The sequence below is a fragment of the Epargyreus clarus genome, unplaced genomic scaffold (assembly GCF_041222505.1).
Source record: "Epargyreus clarus isolate Ecla_fem2 unplaced genomic scaffold, WU_Ecla_fem_2.2 ptg000026l, whole genome shotgun sequence".
In the NCBI taxonomy this organism is placed as follows: Eukaryota; Metazoa; Arthropoda; class Insecta; order Lepidoptera; family Hesperiidae; genus Epargyreus; species Epargyreus clarus.
Window position 1 is genome coordinate 6,196,392 of NW_027332233.1, and position 16,324 is coordinate 6,212,715.

At 33.8% G+C, this 16,324-nt stretch overlaps 1 protein-coding gene across 2 annotated transcripts in view; it reads right to left on the bottom strand.

Moving 5' to 3' along the window:
• Positions 1-16,324, bottom strand: part of Ptr (patched domain-containing protein) — a 58,753-nt gene that overhangs the window by 10,074 nt on the left and 32,355 nt on the right. For both annotated transcript variants that reach the window (XM_073087949.1, XM_073087948.1), the window contains exons 2-3: positions 1,291-1,567; positions 472-689 (exon numbers count right to left, since the gene is read on the bottom strand). In XM_073087949.1, coding sequence (XP_072944050.1) covers positions 472-689; positions 1,291-1,567 — 495 coding nt within the window. The remainder of the gene's footprint in view (positions 1-471; positions 690-1,290; positions 1,568-16,324) is intronic.

Below are 16,324 nucleotides of genomic sequence, written 5' to 3' on the forward strand. Positions count from 1 at the left end.
GTAATTTAAATAACTTATTTACCTAAATAAATCTGGACAATGGGAAGCAGCTTATAAACATTTTATATAGGCCGATGTATAGGGTCTTATACTCGTACAACTTATTAAGAATCTGCTATGTAGTAGCAGGTATTTAATAGACTTTACAACATAATAAGAATTGTGGCGCAGGACGTAGGTTTACACAGTTATCAAATAATGAATAAGTATTTATTTGGTATTCATAAACGAATATGGCAGAAACTTTCTTCAGAAGCACCATTGCCACACCTTTATATTTTTGCGTCATATTAGTGGTACTGTTGTCTCCTAATTTGAAGTATGGCAGTCATATGACGTGAAGGGTTGCAACTTAGTCCTTAGCGGTAGGAACGCTGAGCTGATTACTCATGTCCATGGACTGTAGTGACTGCTTACCATCAAATGGACTATACGCTTGTTGCCTTTTCATAAAAGAATCTTGCATCTTACCTCGCCGATGATCTTGTCTAGATTCAGGATATCATTGACGAAGCACTGACCCTCCCACCGCGCGCACTCTTCTCTGTAGGTGAATGTTTCTCCATTCGGTAAATTCACCGTAATGTTCTGAACTAGTTCATCTAGCTGCCGTAGCTCTTTCCACACCTCTGTACGCAGGATATTTGTGTTATTGTCTTTAGCTACGATGATTACTCTGCCGAATCTACCTGTGGAATAAGATACAGTATTCATGAGCTTTTATCATTAAAGCTTAATAAAATGTATTGTTGTTTAAGGCGTAGTGTAGCAAACCGCTCTACAAACTGTTATTATTATCACAATCTGCTCCAAATTCAGTTTGCGTCAGCGTTATGGTAATTTAATTTAAGCATTTGCATTTGGCAGTAGGATTCAGCAGTCTGGTAAGCGTTACTGTTGGAAATGCTAACAATATCTGCTCATATCTACTCGTATTTCTTGCATGTTATATAGACTCAGATAATTTTAAAAGCATGAATTTTAGCGATTTCATATACGTCATTTCATCAATAATTCAACTATTATTTTACTACCTGGAACAGTATCGATAAATAATAAAGTTCTAGCTACCATACTTATTTCAAATATTAAAACAAATAATTGATGTGCATAATATTACAATATTAACAAACCATTATAAATTATACTTCACAGGAGCATGGTATGAAATATACCGATGATTAATTCTTGATAGTATTTATTTACAGTATCCACGGAGGCGTCTCATCAATCACGCTAAGTAAATAATTATTGCTTACAACTATTTTGGAATTACCGTGACCAACGTACCTGCCCTCGTTATTCTTCCGACATTAAACCTATGTGAGTAGTTTACTTTGAAGTGTTCTTCTACAATTCGCCTCTCCAATTTCCCCTGACCACTGACTGGGGAGAACAGGTACTCCGGGTCCATCTCATAGTGCACCCTCTGGTATCCAGTGACGAAGAGCAGCGTGAGCAGGATCGGTATGATTATGAAGTAGCCTGGCTGCTTGCCCACAATCAAACCCAGCTTGTAGAAGGACTTGTTGAGGATGTCGTCCACGAAGGTAAGTTTGCAACCCATCTGGAACAATAGAAAATATTTTTTTAGCAATTGTGCATAATACATTTTGAAGGTGGTAGGACCCCTTTGTGGTTCGACTTCGGCGGCACCACCGGCACACCTATTTCTGCCTTATAACAGCAGTATTAAGCGCTGCTGTATTCTGATTTGAAGGGTGTGGTAAGGGAGACATACTTTTCTGAGGCATTCCAACTTAGTCCTCAGGGGTAGCGGCGCATCTGTGGCCGACCTCAAATAGGAATATTCAATCCTATCTGGGGTTAGTTACAGATGTCCATGGGCGGCAGTAGCTACGTACAATCAGGTGGACTGCATGTTCGTCTGCTACACCTATTATAAAAAAATACAAAACGGGTGGTACAATGCTAGTGAGGTGAGTTGAGAAGGTGAGGGAGAATAATGCATCGATATAAAATATCTGGGTTTATTGTGTAAAATTTGAGAACTCCTGAACAAGAGGGCACGCGGGCTGAACTTTGTGCAATTAAGCTACGCAGAGAGATTATTAAGAGAATTATGCAAAATCAAAACAAAACTTCAAATACCAAAAACAAATGTTGTTTGATTTTTTTGATGACTTTCGAAATAATTACAGCCTTGTCAGTACAGAAGCTTCTTGATTAATCACTTTAAATTTAAATCGTCATACTTTCCAATTTTTATATGACCTTAGTCCTAATCGCAAATAAATCTTCCACAGTTTCATCTCTGTATTATTAATTGAGGAATATTGTGGAAGTAAAAAAAAAATGATGTACCGTGTTTTTGAAACACCTGTCATGTATTTTAATTGACAGGTTCCCTTCAACCTACAGGATACAGTTAGATATGCTGCCTGGAAAGTACAGTTTATGGTATTGATTCGATTATTCCATTATTTCATGATTTGTATATTTTGTTTTTCTTTTTATTAATACCTAACTAGCAGAGAGTTATTAGCTGTATAGAGTTTGAACAAGGATGTATATCGCTTTATCCAAATGAAAAGAACGTATGAGAAGCCTAAGCTTTGTGATTTGGCTGGTGGAGTTAGGTGAAAAGCAATGTGTGATATGATGAATACGAACATAACTTATTATAATGGTGACCACGGTGGTTCACATTGCAATACTAGGTACTCCTAGTATAGACGCGCAGGATTGCTTAAGTCTGTATTGTAGTCCTGGCCCGGATACATTTAAAATATGTGGCTGCAACTACTATATCATACATATATTTAATACAAATTAAAATACTGTTACTCGTACAATCTTACGTTCGATCTCAGCTTGTCTCGAAATGATAACTGCGAACTTGACATTAAATAAAATAAAATAACTCGGACACAGGAGTGTCTTAATTAATGAACTATTATTTTTTTTTCACATAAATCACCTTTCAAATATGAGTAATTTACCAGGTACTTGACAAGGCCAATATTTAAAAGTTAATAGGTAAAGGACTGTAGGTAATACTAATTATGCTGATTAAATAAATATGAAATTATTTAACTGGAACTCAGATTTGGCTAGAACTTCCGTGTTGTATAGGTACATTGTGTAAATACTAGATTGACCGTCGAATATAGGTATCATAATAATTAGAGCTTGGTTTTATTTATTACAGGAACATAGATAATAAGTATTGATTGTACAGAAGCATATAAGTAAGACAAAATATGTGTTTGCTTCTTACTTTTAGCAGAATAAACGGGAGTAGGTACGTAAATTAATTGTCAATGTTGGAATTGAGGTGAAATCGTTTCGAGTTTCTGATTAACTTCTCAAATAATGTAAATCACGTAATTAGTGTCTTGCAGTTTGAAATCGTTATATGCGTAACAATTAATTAATTTTATTATCATCTAAATTAGTATTTAATTATATATCTCGCTTTATGTCACTTAAAGGTTGGTCTTAAACATTTTCAGGCACTAAGATCTTCTTCCTAGCGTGTACTTGGGATGAAATACGCCAATTTCAGTTACGTCACACAATGAAGTTGGATTACCTACTTCACCTTAATGTAGCATTTCTCATTTGATTAATATGCCCCAGCATGTGCATAATGAAGAAGCTCTTCCATCATTAAAATTGAATATGTTGACCGTTTTCCCTTTTATTTTATTGAAATTTTGATATATACCTATTTCGGTATCATAATACAACTAGGGTATCACGAATGCAGTGCAGCTTTTAATAATGCGCATAATACTGTATGCAAGTTCTTACATATGTTGTTAATTTTAAATAATGACTTGCTAAAAATAAAGGTTATATATTGATTGACATAGCTCACAAGGAAGTAGGTAACTACTAAAATATATTATACTATCTAACCAGGATTAACACAGGTATTATGCATTTGTTAAATAATAACACACATTGTTAAAATAATACCTACTTACTCATGTTTTATGTTTATTACAATCGAGATTTTGTTTACATTTTGTTTCTCATTGTGTATTGTCACTTGTGTATTTTTATAATCTCTGCAAAGATACAAAAAGTTGCACATATGGTTGTAACTACTAATAATTTCAATTTTAAAGTCTGTAAAGAAATCATTTAATTTTAATTCATTATTGGTCTTTGTAAAGCAACGACATAGGACATTGGTCATTTCGGGTTTAAATTGAACACAGCTTTAGCTTATAGGTTTATCAGCTTTGGGTTCTTGTTATGAGGTGTTGCGAAGGGATCTCCTCGACCTCCAATTGAAATGTTATAGGTAGGAAATATCTTACTTACAAAAAGCATTTTTTATTCCATGTGTGTATACCTAAGACAGAACTAGATGCGAGGCGCTTCCGTCATCGGCGAACTACAAAATCTTCTACAACCATTAATCAAACTATGACTCAGATTCAATTACTTATATTAAATAAACCTGCATACACACACCGTAACATTACCTATACATACGTGCAGCAATCGCGTGTGTATGTAAAGTAATGTTGAAGTGGCAAATGGTCATAAATAATGCATCATAATGCAGGCCCTACATCCATGACGGTTGAGGTGCCCCCGTTTCGTAATAGGCAAAACAGGTCTTCGCGGTTTTTCTTCATTGTCGAATGAGTAAACAGGTGGAAATAAGTTGTTTTGATTTACTTTAATTCTTTCAACCTTCATTTGCAACCTATTATTGTCTCAATGTTGGCCATAGGTCTCCTCTCAGCGTGAGAGGAATTCATCATCTGTTCAGGTCATAGTCCATCGCGCTGACCAAGTGGGAAAGTGAAATTGACCTTCTTTTTAAGAGGTTGCAGACACGTGACCATCTTCACAAATGTCGATATTTTCCTTCAACGTTAAAGCTGTGATTATTAATTTCTAATAATTGAAAAAATAATACTTGCGTACCTGGGAATCAAACCTCAGACTTCAGTAAAAATCTATCACCTGCCGCCCCTAAACTGATATATCTTATACCAAAGATGTACTTTATTGGTATACCTTTAATAAATAAACATATATGATTTCTTCTGCAAAGTCGCACATAAGCTCGCAACTTGTTTATTCTACGATCACATTGAATTCATTTAATTCACTCAAATCACGAAAACATCACCCTTATTCCATCCTATCACCCTATCAACTCGTGTTGCTAAACAAATAAACAAGAGAAAACAAATGTTTGTTTGAAATAGATACGCATACTAATGACCGACCTAATTAACCGTTCGTATGCACAATGCAATAACGATATCACGAATATTGCGTTATGTTCTTGTTTTTCGTGTCTTGTTTAATAGCGGTTATATGCAGCTACGGACAAACATTGTTTTTTATTACAGGTTTTTATTTATTCTAACACTGTAGTAGTTAACTGGCATGCAGTCCACCTGATTGTATTCAAATGCAAATCTCATTTATTCAAAATTGATTCATATAGAATACTTTTTGAAAGTCAACAAACTACCACAACTGTACCGTAAATGTAAATAACTAACTATAACAGTAAATGGGTATAGCCGCCCATGGACATCTGTAATTAGGCAGAAATAGGCGTGGCGACGGTGCCTACGAAGTCGAACCACAGAGGATGCTACCAGCTTTAAATTACATTATTATGTACTTATTACATTACTATTACATTTATTTGTATATGAATACAATTTATAAGTAAAATCGTATAGTATTAGTTAACCTTATCTTTACTATAGTAGTTATCCATTCATTCTAATGTATTCACGAATAAGGTTTATTCGAAAATAACATTGTTATTCTACGCAACTTTGTGTGAGTTAGAATACATGCACTTCTGTGTACAATACAGTTTATTAAGACAGACAGACAAAAATGCATTTTTACATTTTGGTATTGAACATAATATCTTATAGTACATACATCCTTACATATTCCGAGTTTCCGATATTATGAAGAGTTAATAGAAAGGTGCATGAAAAACATTATTGCGAGGCCGATGCGTTGGAGATTCATTTAGTTTACAGATGGTGCTGTTTACTTTACAGATGGTGCTTCCGTATTTCTGCCTTATTTTAAATTTAATGTATTTAAAGCATGTGCATAAAATATTTTATAAAGCTATTTAGAACTACTAACAATTAAACTACTAACTTACTAACTTATAAAAACTTATTTTTCGTCACTTATAACAATTGAAAATTGAACAACAAACAATTTGGTCTTCACTCGAAGAGAACCATTTTAGTTTGACATCTACCCACATTTGAGTAGGTAACGATCTATTAAAGTGTCATCGTCAACATCAACAGTGAACCTTGGACCCTCAGTCGAGACACGATAATGGTGATACCAACGACGACACAATAAACATCTTCCTCACCGTTCATTGTCCAAAATGTTAGCAAGGAACTATTGTGTTCGTACCATCTACCAAGGAATATTTATAGCGAACCTACATACTGTAACTGACGTTTTCCGTAAGAGCCATGATTATTTTTATGGTGAAACATACAGGGTCATAATGTCAGTGTTATATATTTTTTGGCGAATTTCTTTTGGTGCGTTTGGGAAAAGTGATGAGTGTGACTTTTTACAATGTGCGCCCACACCGGCATCTATGATGGAGACCATAAATTATGTAAGTACCTTCTCTATGTCATCTATTTATTAAAGCATTAAATAAATATATTTATATGTAATATAATTAATATAAGGCACTTAAACAAGGAAGTTATGTGAATCACACACATTAAGGACATCATTTAATATTGTCAGCATAGATGGCGCTGCTATTAACAATTATTTATTTGATTTTTTTTAATTGTGAGTTATTTAATTTTCGATTGTTATTAAAAAAAATAGGAAAATATCTATTTTTACAGCACATTCTAATCATTGTTTTACAATTAAACATTTAACGTTGGCGATCAGTTTCTTGGTTTTCAAATTACATTAAAATTTACGACTGAAATTAGGTACGTAACTGGTAAATACGATATATTTTATGGGCGCGCACGCCTATTGCCGATAAATGTTGTAAAATATTTATTTAGTAGAACCAATATACGAGTAGAAACATATTTGTCTATGATACTTAGAACAAAGATTCCGACTATTTATCTAGTCAAACAATAAAGCGAATCTGCCTTGTTTTTACAAATTAATGAGTCCGTTGACTCCACGAGCAAATATATGACTTTGTAACTTTATAAAAAATGAGAAAAAAGTATTATGTTACATGTTTATTACGTACATACTTATATGAATTTTCTTTGGTCAATATGATATAGGTATATTTTTAGATCGATTAAAAATATATAATATTTTAAATGTAAGCTACTTTTAAATGGAAGTCAAATATTTAACTTCAAAAAAGGAGGAGGTTTCTCAATTCGACCGTGTATATGTTTTTTGTCGAGTGGCTTCAATAGGTGAATTAACTCGCGTGTTTTGGTTGTAACGAGCGTGATACTTCAACAACTTCTATTTACATTAGCCATACCTACTCGCTTCGTAGAGTATTATTAACGGTTTTTCCTGATTTTCATGTCGTAGAACTTTCTGGTTCAACTAGTAAGAGGTAAATGCAAGTAACCAGAACTGCCGTAGTTAAATAAATTGTCGCTGAAAATAAAATTTTCGCATCAGTAACTTCGAAGGCATTAACGTGGATGACATGACATTACGGTTCACAAATCATGACATGGTTGACTTTGTGCCATGGGTTTTCAGACGGTGTAATTAATTAAAAACAGTATAAATAAATAGTATGGGGAAAACAATAAAAATTTGAAACAAAAACTTCAAATTGGAAGTGGAATTGGTCTAATCCCATGAAACCCGTACATTCGTTAGACTTTTTGATATTTCCTAATAATATTAAAGAAGTTTGATTACAAAGGAGCTTCGTTAAGAATCGGCGTTATAAGTCATTTGACAACGAATCCTACTTATGGTTTTAAGCCTGTTCGAAAAAAATATTTGACAGTTATTTTACCGAGCAGGAATAGGATCTTTATCTACCGATTATAATGGAATATTAAAATTTACTTACGGAGGGATTCGACAATTTGATGGGGACATAATAGAAGACCAAGGTTCAAATTTGTTTGTTATTTTGTCACAAAAGTATTTTTTGCTAAGTAAGTATATATTTTATTTTAAGCACTGTTTACAAAATTAGCTCAAAATTTTCCTGAATTCTGTTACAAAATCTTACATTTTAATTAAATTGTTTATCTTGCGTTTGCGTTGTATGATATAATACTGACTATGTGGAATATTGCGTAGACCTCCTTGACCGAGCGGCAACTACCTTTCACTTATATATACCTAATATTATATGTTACTGTTATTGTGTGAAAGCAGGTAATCTGAGGATTATCGAATATTTATAACTTTATACCCCACTGCGGCGTGTATCTCCCATTTTTGGTACCCTGAAGCCCAAATGGCTTAACGAATTTTAATATATGAAGTGTCGGTTGACTCCTTTAAATTGCGAGACGATTTTTTTAAATATAGGCTATATTGTTTAGCACTGAGGATTCTTTTTATATCTATTGTTTATAAATCTCTAGTTTGATAAATATACCTACTGCAAACAGTATGAAAAATAATGCATTTTAAATAGGTACTAATTTAATCAAAATTATGTCCTAACAGATTTTAGTATAATATTTTAATAAAATATTTAATTTCGGAATTTAAATTTATTTTTTCTTGGTTCCAATAATCAATTACACTTATCCATAATACATTATTTTTTATTTTTCGTTTAATATAAAATTAGTTTGAATATACCTAATAAAACGCAATAAAACAACATTTACAGTAGGCATATGTATTTACATATTAGGGTGTTTTTTATAACATGTTATATTAAATCATCCATTTTATAAATTTTAATTATTTATAAAAAAAATAATGAAATGTTAAAAGTCAATACAATTTAAATCCAATTTTCCATTCTACATAACAAAATACGCGTTGGGTAGTCGTGAGACGTTACCTTTAAAGTAAGTGTGGTGTTGCAATTTTAACCTTGCACCTGTTTTTTTCGTGAATGATATGGTTACTTGTAAACTTTTCTGACAACCAAGTGCATTTGGGCTCGCAGTTCATGGCCAGGTTCTGTATATCCTTCAAATATAAAAAAAAACAAGTATAAAAAAACTTATTTGGGCAATGATATACTTGTTTATAGGTATTTGTTTCAGTAACTACATACACAGAGTCTATGACATAGTAATGCCATCAATAACATAAATTGTAAAAAAAACAAGTCTCGCACCTCAGTTCTTCTACCGTAAAACTTATGAGATCCATGTAATACCAAGTCGGTTAATTTATTCAGTATCTACTTAAGGGACCTTCTGTCTCATTATCAACATTTTAAATAAATTGATTGACTTGGCAGTCGTACTAAACAATTTAATTTAATATGATATGTATTACTGGTGAAACACAATGTATCTGCATTTTTATCGCATTCATGATACGAGTACTTAACCGTAGCGCGCGTGATGCGCCCATCTTATGCGCGCCTTAAGAAAGAAACTATGTGCAACAGATCGACGTAACCACGCGGATGTATTGTTTATCTCTTGAGCTTTCCACGATACAAAAACTTAGCACAAACGCTCATAAATCATGAACTGTGCACAATAACGCATTACGTGCATTTACCTATCGTTACCGTATTCCTGTGATGATGTTACAGTTTGGTTTCGTGCGTGTCAGATACGTGAAAAAAAATGGTATTCTCCTATCCAATATATAAAATGTGTCTTACTTTATTTTTATCTACCGTAACAGTGCTGAACAGATACGGATCATGTTTGTCAAAATTATTATACAGATGAACATGTATACACATAAATAAAAATAAAACATAAAGAGTTTGCTATACCGATATGCTAAGCTTTTTTGCCTGACTGCGGATAATAATATTTTTCGATCGTATGTATGTCTCATTTTTGACATGCCCTGAAGTACAAACGGCTTGACTATTTCGGAGAAACGAGGTGTCGTACGATTCTTCTAAATCGTAGGAATGTTATAACTTGCCGTTTCATATTTATAAGCAGGGGCTTTGGGTTATCTTATATATAAAATTCTCGTGTCATAATGTTAGTTGCTATGCTCCTCCGAAACGGCTTTACCGATTTTCACCAAATTTTATATGCATAATTAGTAGGTCTGAGAATCGGCTTCTATCTATTTTTCATACTCCTAAGCGATAAAGGTTGTTCACACTTAACATTTTTTTATTTATATGGCAACACGTAGTTTGCCGGGTCAGCTAGTTATAATATAATAGTTCGAAAGTGTAGGTATAGTTGCTGATAGATCTAGAACCGTAAATAGGTTCACTGAGATTGATGCGAGCCAAGAGCGTTACAATGTATTACAAAATCCTGTAATACTTTTGGCTGAAGATTTTGTCATTTCCTACTTCACTAAATAGGTACCTACTCGTACTATTATAATGCTATGGAACCAAATTTTCAATAACTCGACTCGCATTTTGCTTTACAGAATGACATTCTATAAAGTATTAGCAGTATGCAAATTATGTATTGTTCTAAATTATCCTATAGGGAATATTAGACCTTGTCTCTCGGTTTTCCTTTAATACTTTTTACGATCCACACGACCCTATCAGGGACGTACATTGTAAGGTCTGTATTTTTCATAACAAATTTAGAAATACACACATCTATTAATAGGATACAATGTTACTATGAACACACGCAATTACATAAAATAGGTTCTCATAGTACGAAATCTGTTCGAGAATTTTCTTGGCACTATTTGCTTAGAGGAATAGCTCGTACGAAAGTGAACCGTGCACTTCGCATTTTAGTCACCTCCGAAACTTTTTGTCACTAAAGTATAACAAAGTTAAAACCAAAACGTAGGTACCATATAACAAAGTTTAAACGAAGCGGAGGCCCGTAGTTAAAGGAATATATCCAAACTTTTTTCCGTAAAATCTTTCAAATAACATTTATTACTATTGTCGTTAAAAATGTGAAAAAAAAATTACTAACCCATCGAATATGGATGATTTTTACTTTATTTTTCGGGGGCCCCTCCATTAAGTAGGCCCCGGCAGTCACTCCGCCTGCCTCTCTAAATCCGACGCTGAGTATTCTAGAAGGCTAATTATACGGAACGGTTGTAGGAAAGTGCATTCACTGTCGCATGTCGCATGAAGTCCAGTCGAGTGTGCATCTACTGCACTATCACGTCTAGCCTACATGCGGCCCGTGAAAGTAAATAGCCGGTCAACGACATTATACGTCATGTGCTAAATTATTATGAGCTTGTGTTTGATGGGATCCGTCTGACGTGGGTTCTAGGTTCGACCCCAGGTTAGGCGATGTTAATAATTGTTTTATATTTCTGTTTTGGGTTTGTGTTTTTATGTATGTTATACCAGTGTGGCAAGTATTCTTTACTAACTCATTTAAATGAGGTCTTCTTATAATAATTGATTCCCCTATTCGTATTCAATTGTTAAGTTCAACTTATTTTATTTTTCATTATCAATTATAATTAAAAACAGTCTTTATTACAATTTTCGCTATCTTAGTAGTTATTTAATAGAGTACTGTTATTTGTATTTTTTATAAAGGACGGACCTAATGCTAAAAATATTATGCATAAACATTACCACGAGCATAAGGAATGATTTTAAAATATAAGACGACACACTTAACGTTTAACATTTAAACAGAAAACAGGTCTATTTACACGACTTCCACATGCCAAGTATTGTTCTGATCGAACAAAAAGTTGTGATCCGATTCTCACAATGACTATTTATAGTGGGAACGAAGAATAATGCGGAAACGCGCTTTCGATTCAACGCATCGAGATGAGATCGTCTTCTCAATTGTTAGAAACTTATGAAGCTTATGACTTTCATTTGTTTTTATTGCTCTTTATATGGACAGATTTTGGATTTAATTACTATAATTCATGAAAAATTATGGGTTTCTTCAGAATGGAAAGGTTTTAGGTTACAAGGCATTGCGCTAGTCTAGTTTGTAAATAACATATTTAAGGCATAAGCCTTAAGTAGTGAGGTACTATAATATATACACTTTACATTAAATTTTAAAGTTAACCGATACATTTTTTTTATCATTAGTTATACAAAATTGATTTTAAATTAACATGTAAGAGACCTAGCCAAAATCTACGTCAATTACTATACATTTTACTTGCAGGATATAACCAATGCATAGCTCTATCCTTAGGTTGATTATCATAAAATATAACATTATAAAACAAACCGCCAATAATTTGAATAATAGTTGTTCATGACCCTTCTAATTAAATGTATCTACGAATAAATATCCGGGAAAACCTCCTGAAACGCAACCTCATCACGCAATCCGCTTGTTGATAGCTTGTCGTGACTCAAGTAGCATTTGTAGAACTATTTTTGAGGTATAAACGATGTTTTAGCAAATTTTGAGGAAATCGAACAGTTTATAGGCTTGATAAGTTATTATCAATATGATTGAATATAATTAGGTCACCAAAATATCTAGATAATAGGTATTATTTTACACATGCATTTATGATTGTAACATACATCTATATAAATAAGCAGCCCATGTGACGGTAAGTGGTCATTGTCATCTATGAATATTTGTAACAAACTCCATATTAAACAGGAGTTCTAGGCATGGTGAAAAAGAGGTAAGTGTTGCGGCAGTACCTCCCCGGTCAAACAATATTAGTTCCAACCCTTCGAAAACTATTCATGAATATTACTATGTTTTTATTTAATACGTAAGTATTGTACGTTCAATCCTTTACGCCTTTACATGCAAAACACAATTAACTTTATCTAGGCTATCTTGATAAATAGAATTTAATTAGGAAGTGTATTAAGAAATTGAATTACTAATTCTGTTACAAGATACGCCATTTAATTTTATATAAGCACCAGACTTGGTATTTAAAAGTGATATAGGCATTAGTGGCAACAATATGCGTATTTTATTTTTAAACTTATCTAAGATTGATGTAATGGTGAAGGTAAGCTTTGTAAGAAAGTGGTCAAAGATGATCATCATAATCCATTCTTGTCCCACTACTGGTATGCTATGATATGACGCTGGGCCATTGTGGATTGAGTAAACTTCATTTAACTTTAATAACGTTTCTTTACAAACCTTTCAACTTTCAGGTATGTAGGTCTTCTTACGATATTTTCCGTAACCGTTAAAGCATATTTTAATTAATTTCTAATACGAACGAACGAATAGAAAAAAAAAACAAAGTCAAACATACGAGTAGAACCTTATTTTCGAAGTCGTTTAAAATTAGTGTTGCATTCGTGCATCTGTCGAACTGGGTAATTCGTTTGTTGACCAGCAGTGGAGCAGTACAGGATTAGTGAGGATGATTTTTTAAGATATTATTTATAAGATGAAGTAGTAAACGAGTATGCTATCTAATAATAAGTGATCTCTGGTACATGGTAATCTATAGTAGTCATAAACAACTGGAGCCCTACTTAAAGCCGATCACAAATTCGTTGCCGTTGACTAAAACGGCCGTCTTGTTCGCCTTATATTAAAGACAGCCGATTATTCTTAATCCACAGTCTATTTCTGACCACAAGATAATTTTCTCTTCGGCTAAAATTGTTGTAACACTACAATAGAAACTGAGCCGGCGTGTATCAAATCTGCGGATGGCAATCTTTATGCAATTTTCTCGGTTACGGACAACAAGGTGTCTAATTAATTGTCTATTAAGTTCATGAGCCACCGTCCACCTTGACACGGGTCGCTTGTAAACTTGAACTAGCAAGTTTCGTAATAGGTACTTATCGACTTTTCTGCCTTTTTAGGTGTGAAACCCACGATGCTGATATAGATTTAAGGGGCGGTTTGCTGCAATTATTTTTAAATCGCGTCTTTCTTTAACATAAATGTTTTTTTTAATATATAAGTACCAAATTAACCTACGGTGTATCTGGCGTCAGTGGTCACTGCCGCAAATGGATATCTATAGGCAACTCCTCATAAGATTAGAGTCTGACCCCCCTTACAGATCTCTGAGAACTAAGTTGGATAGCCTTAAATAAATATGTCTCTCTAAACACACCCTTCAAACTACAACATAATAGCGTAAATACTGCTGTTATTAGGCAGTAATAGGTGTGCTACCTCCATAGTCGAATCAATCAAGAATGTTTCTACGACCTTCAAATATGTGAAGGATTACTGCATCATTTATAACAGTCCGTTGGTCCTTACCAATAATCAAGGATTCAAACACTATGATAATTTACAGCAATAGTAGGTAGCGTAAGTTGTAACCTCTTTTACATTTTCACGTTTTTCTAGTCTCAATGATTCGTACCATCGTTTCTACTGGAAGATAATGCCTTATAACCTCAGTGATCAACACGCACTACATCGCGTGATACTAATTAAGTTATAATTAGCTAAAAATCTATCAGTGTTTGTTTTTCTATGTTTTTTACAACATATACCTACTTTTGAAATAATGTAATGTAATGTATGTAGTTATTATTTTCAATTGCATTCAATCGAGAACGGTCAAAAGTACAAATAAACGCAATTAAGCATGCTTCGGTATTGTACGAGTATTTGAGATTGGGGTCTTGTTAATTTGATTAATAGAGTTATCTAATATTACGTAACAATTATTTTATTATATTTGGACTACTACTACTACTACCGCCGCTACTGCCGCCCATGGACATTTGTAATGAACTCCAAGATAAAATTAAATTCCTACCTTTATTTTCTGTATCTACGGACTTAGTTGGAATGTTTTTTTTTTGTTTACGAGGGGAAACCGTTAAAAGGTACCCGGTGCCGTGGGAGAGACACAGGGTTATGTGGGATTCCTACCGCACTAAAACCCCCCCGGTGGCCGTCCTCTACGTTGCCAAGAGGACTCCGGGAATTGGAATGCTACGATATAACGTCTTCTCCCACTTACCATTGCTGTTATTAAGCTGAAATATTTATGTAGCGGGGGTGACTTCGCAGTTGAACCACAAAAGGTTCTACCATATTTACTACCTTAAAGAGGAACGAAAATCAAGTAGCCTTTCGCATTTATAATATTTGTACAAATTATTCATACAGGTATTGGTATACGATGTATTATTATTAGATTTACATTTTATTAAGCGGTTAAAGATTAGTTTTATAGACCCTTTTAGCACATTACTGTTAACCGCAGAAGGTGAAACATTTTTTCATTTGTCATTGAGTATACACATTTTTGTTAATCTTAAATCTGTAATAACTAGTTCTGCGGAATGCGTTGAAGGTAATTAATTTCCAGAAATGTACCTATCAGTAAACGTACTTACAATTCAACTTGTAATTAAAGTTTAAAATAATTTTATCTTAAAACTTGTTCCAGTTGTAGTGAGAATTTAATTTAATTCGACGTATGTCTGATACCTTGAGTTACTAATTAAAATAATTAGAGAAGAAAATAACTTTCCCGTAAAAGATCACTTTGAGACTACACACACAAAGGTGTTGCAGCGCCGCACCGCAAAAACCGGCGGCGTCGTAGATATAAGCATCGGAAACGCAACGCCTTTGTATGTCGGCCCTAAAGGAGTTGATTATTATATATCAAAATCAGTTATAAAAAGAAACCTTATAAAACTCTAAATTACATATGAGGTAAAGAAAACGAAGAAATTGAAGACTGGAAAACGTTAACAGTACGCTTATGGAATTGTATTTATTTTCACTGCAAATCACATACAAAAAAATACAAATTTAGTACACTAAATATCAACACAAGCTCAACATGGGCAATTATACCGGAATCTAATTATTTATAACGGAGGAACATAAATTAGTAATGGTTCATCGATAACCAGTGTTTGTCAAACAAGTGCAGTTTACTTGTTCTAATCTGACCAACGAGTTTGTGTACGCAGATAATGTATGTTAACTAATACAGTGTCCACAGCACTGTTTGCGTAGGATTTAACACCAAATGTACTAAGAATGTACGGATTTATAACGGTTCATGCATCGGCATGTATCGGTAATATGTGATTTTATAGCGCGTAGGTATCAGTATTGCGGTATTCCGAATATCTGCGTAGGTTTAAAAGTGGTAGAACCCTCTGTGGTCCGGCGGCATCACCGCCATATCTATTTCTGTGTAAAGCGCTGTTGTGTTCTGGTTTGTTGAGTGTGTTAAGGGATACATGCTTTTTCGAGGCCAATTAGTTCTCAGCGGTAGCGGCGCATCTGTGGTGTGCCACAAATCTGGTCTTGCCTGGCGTTGATTGTAGATGCCCATGGGC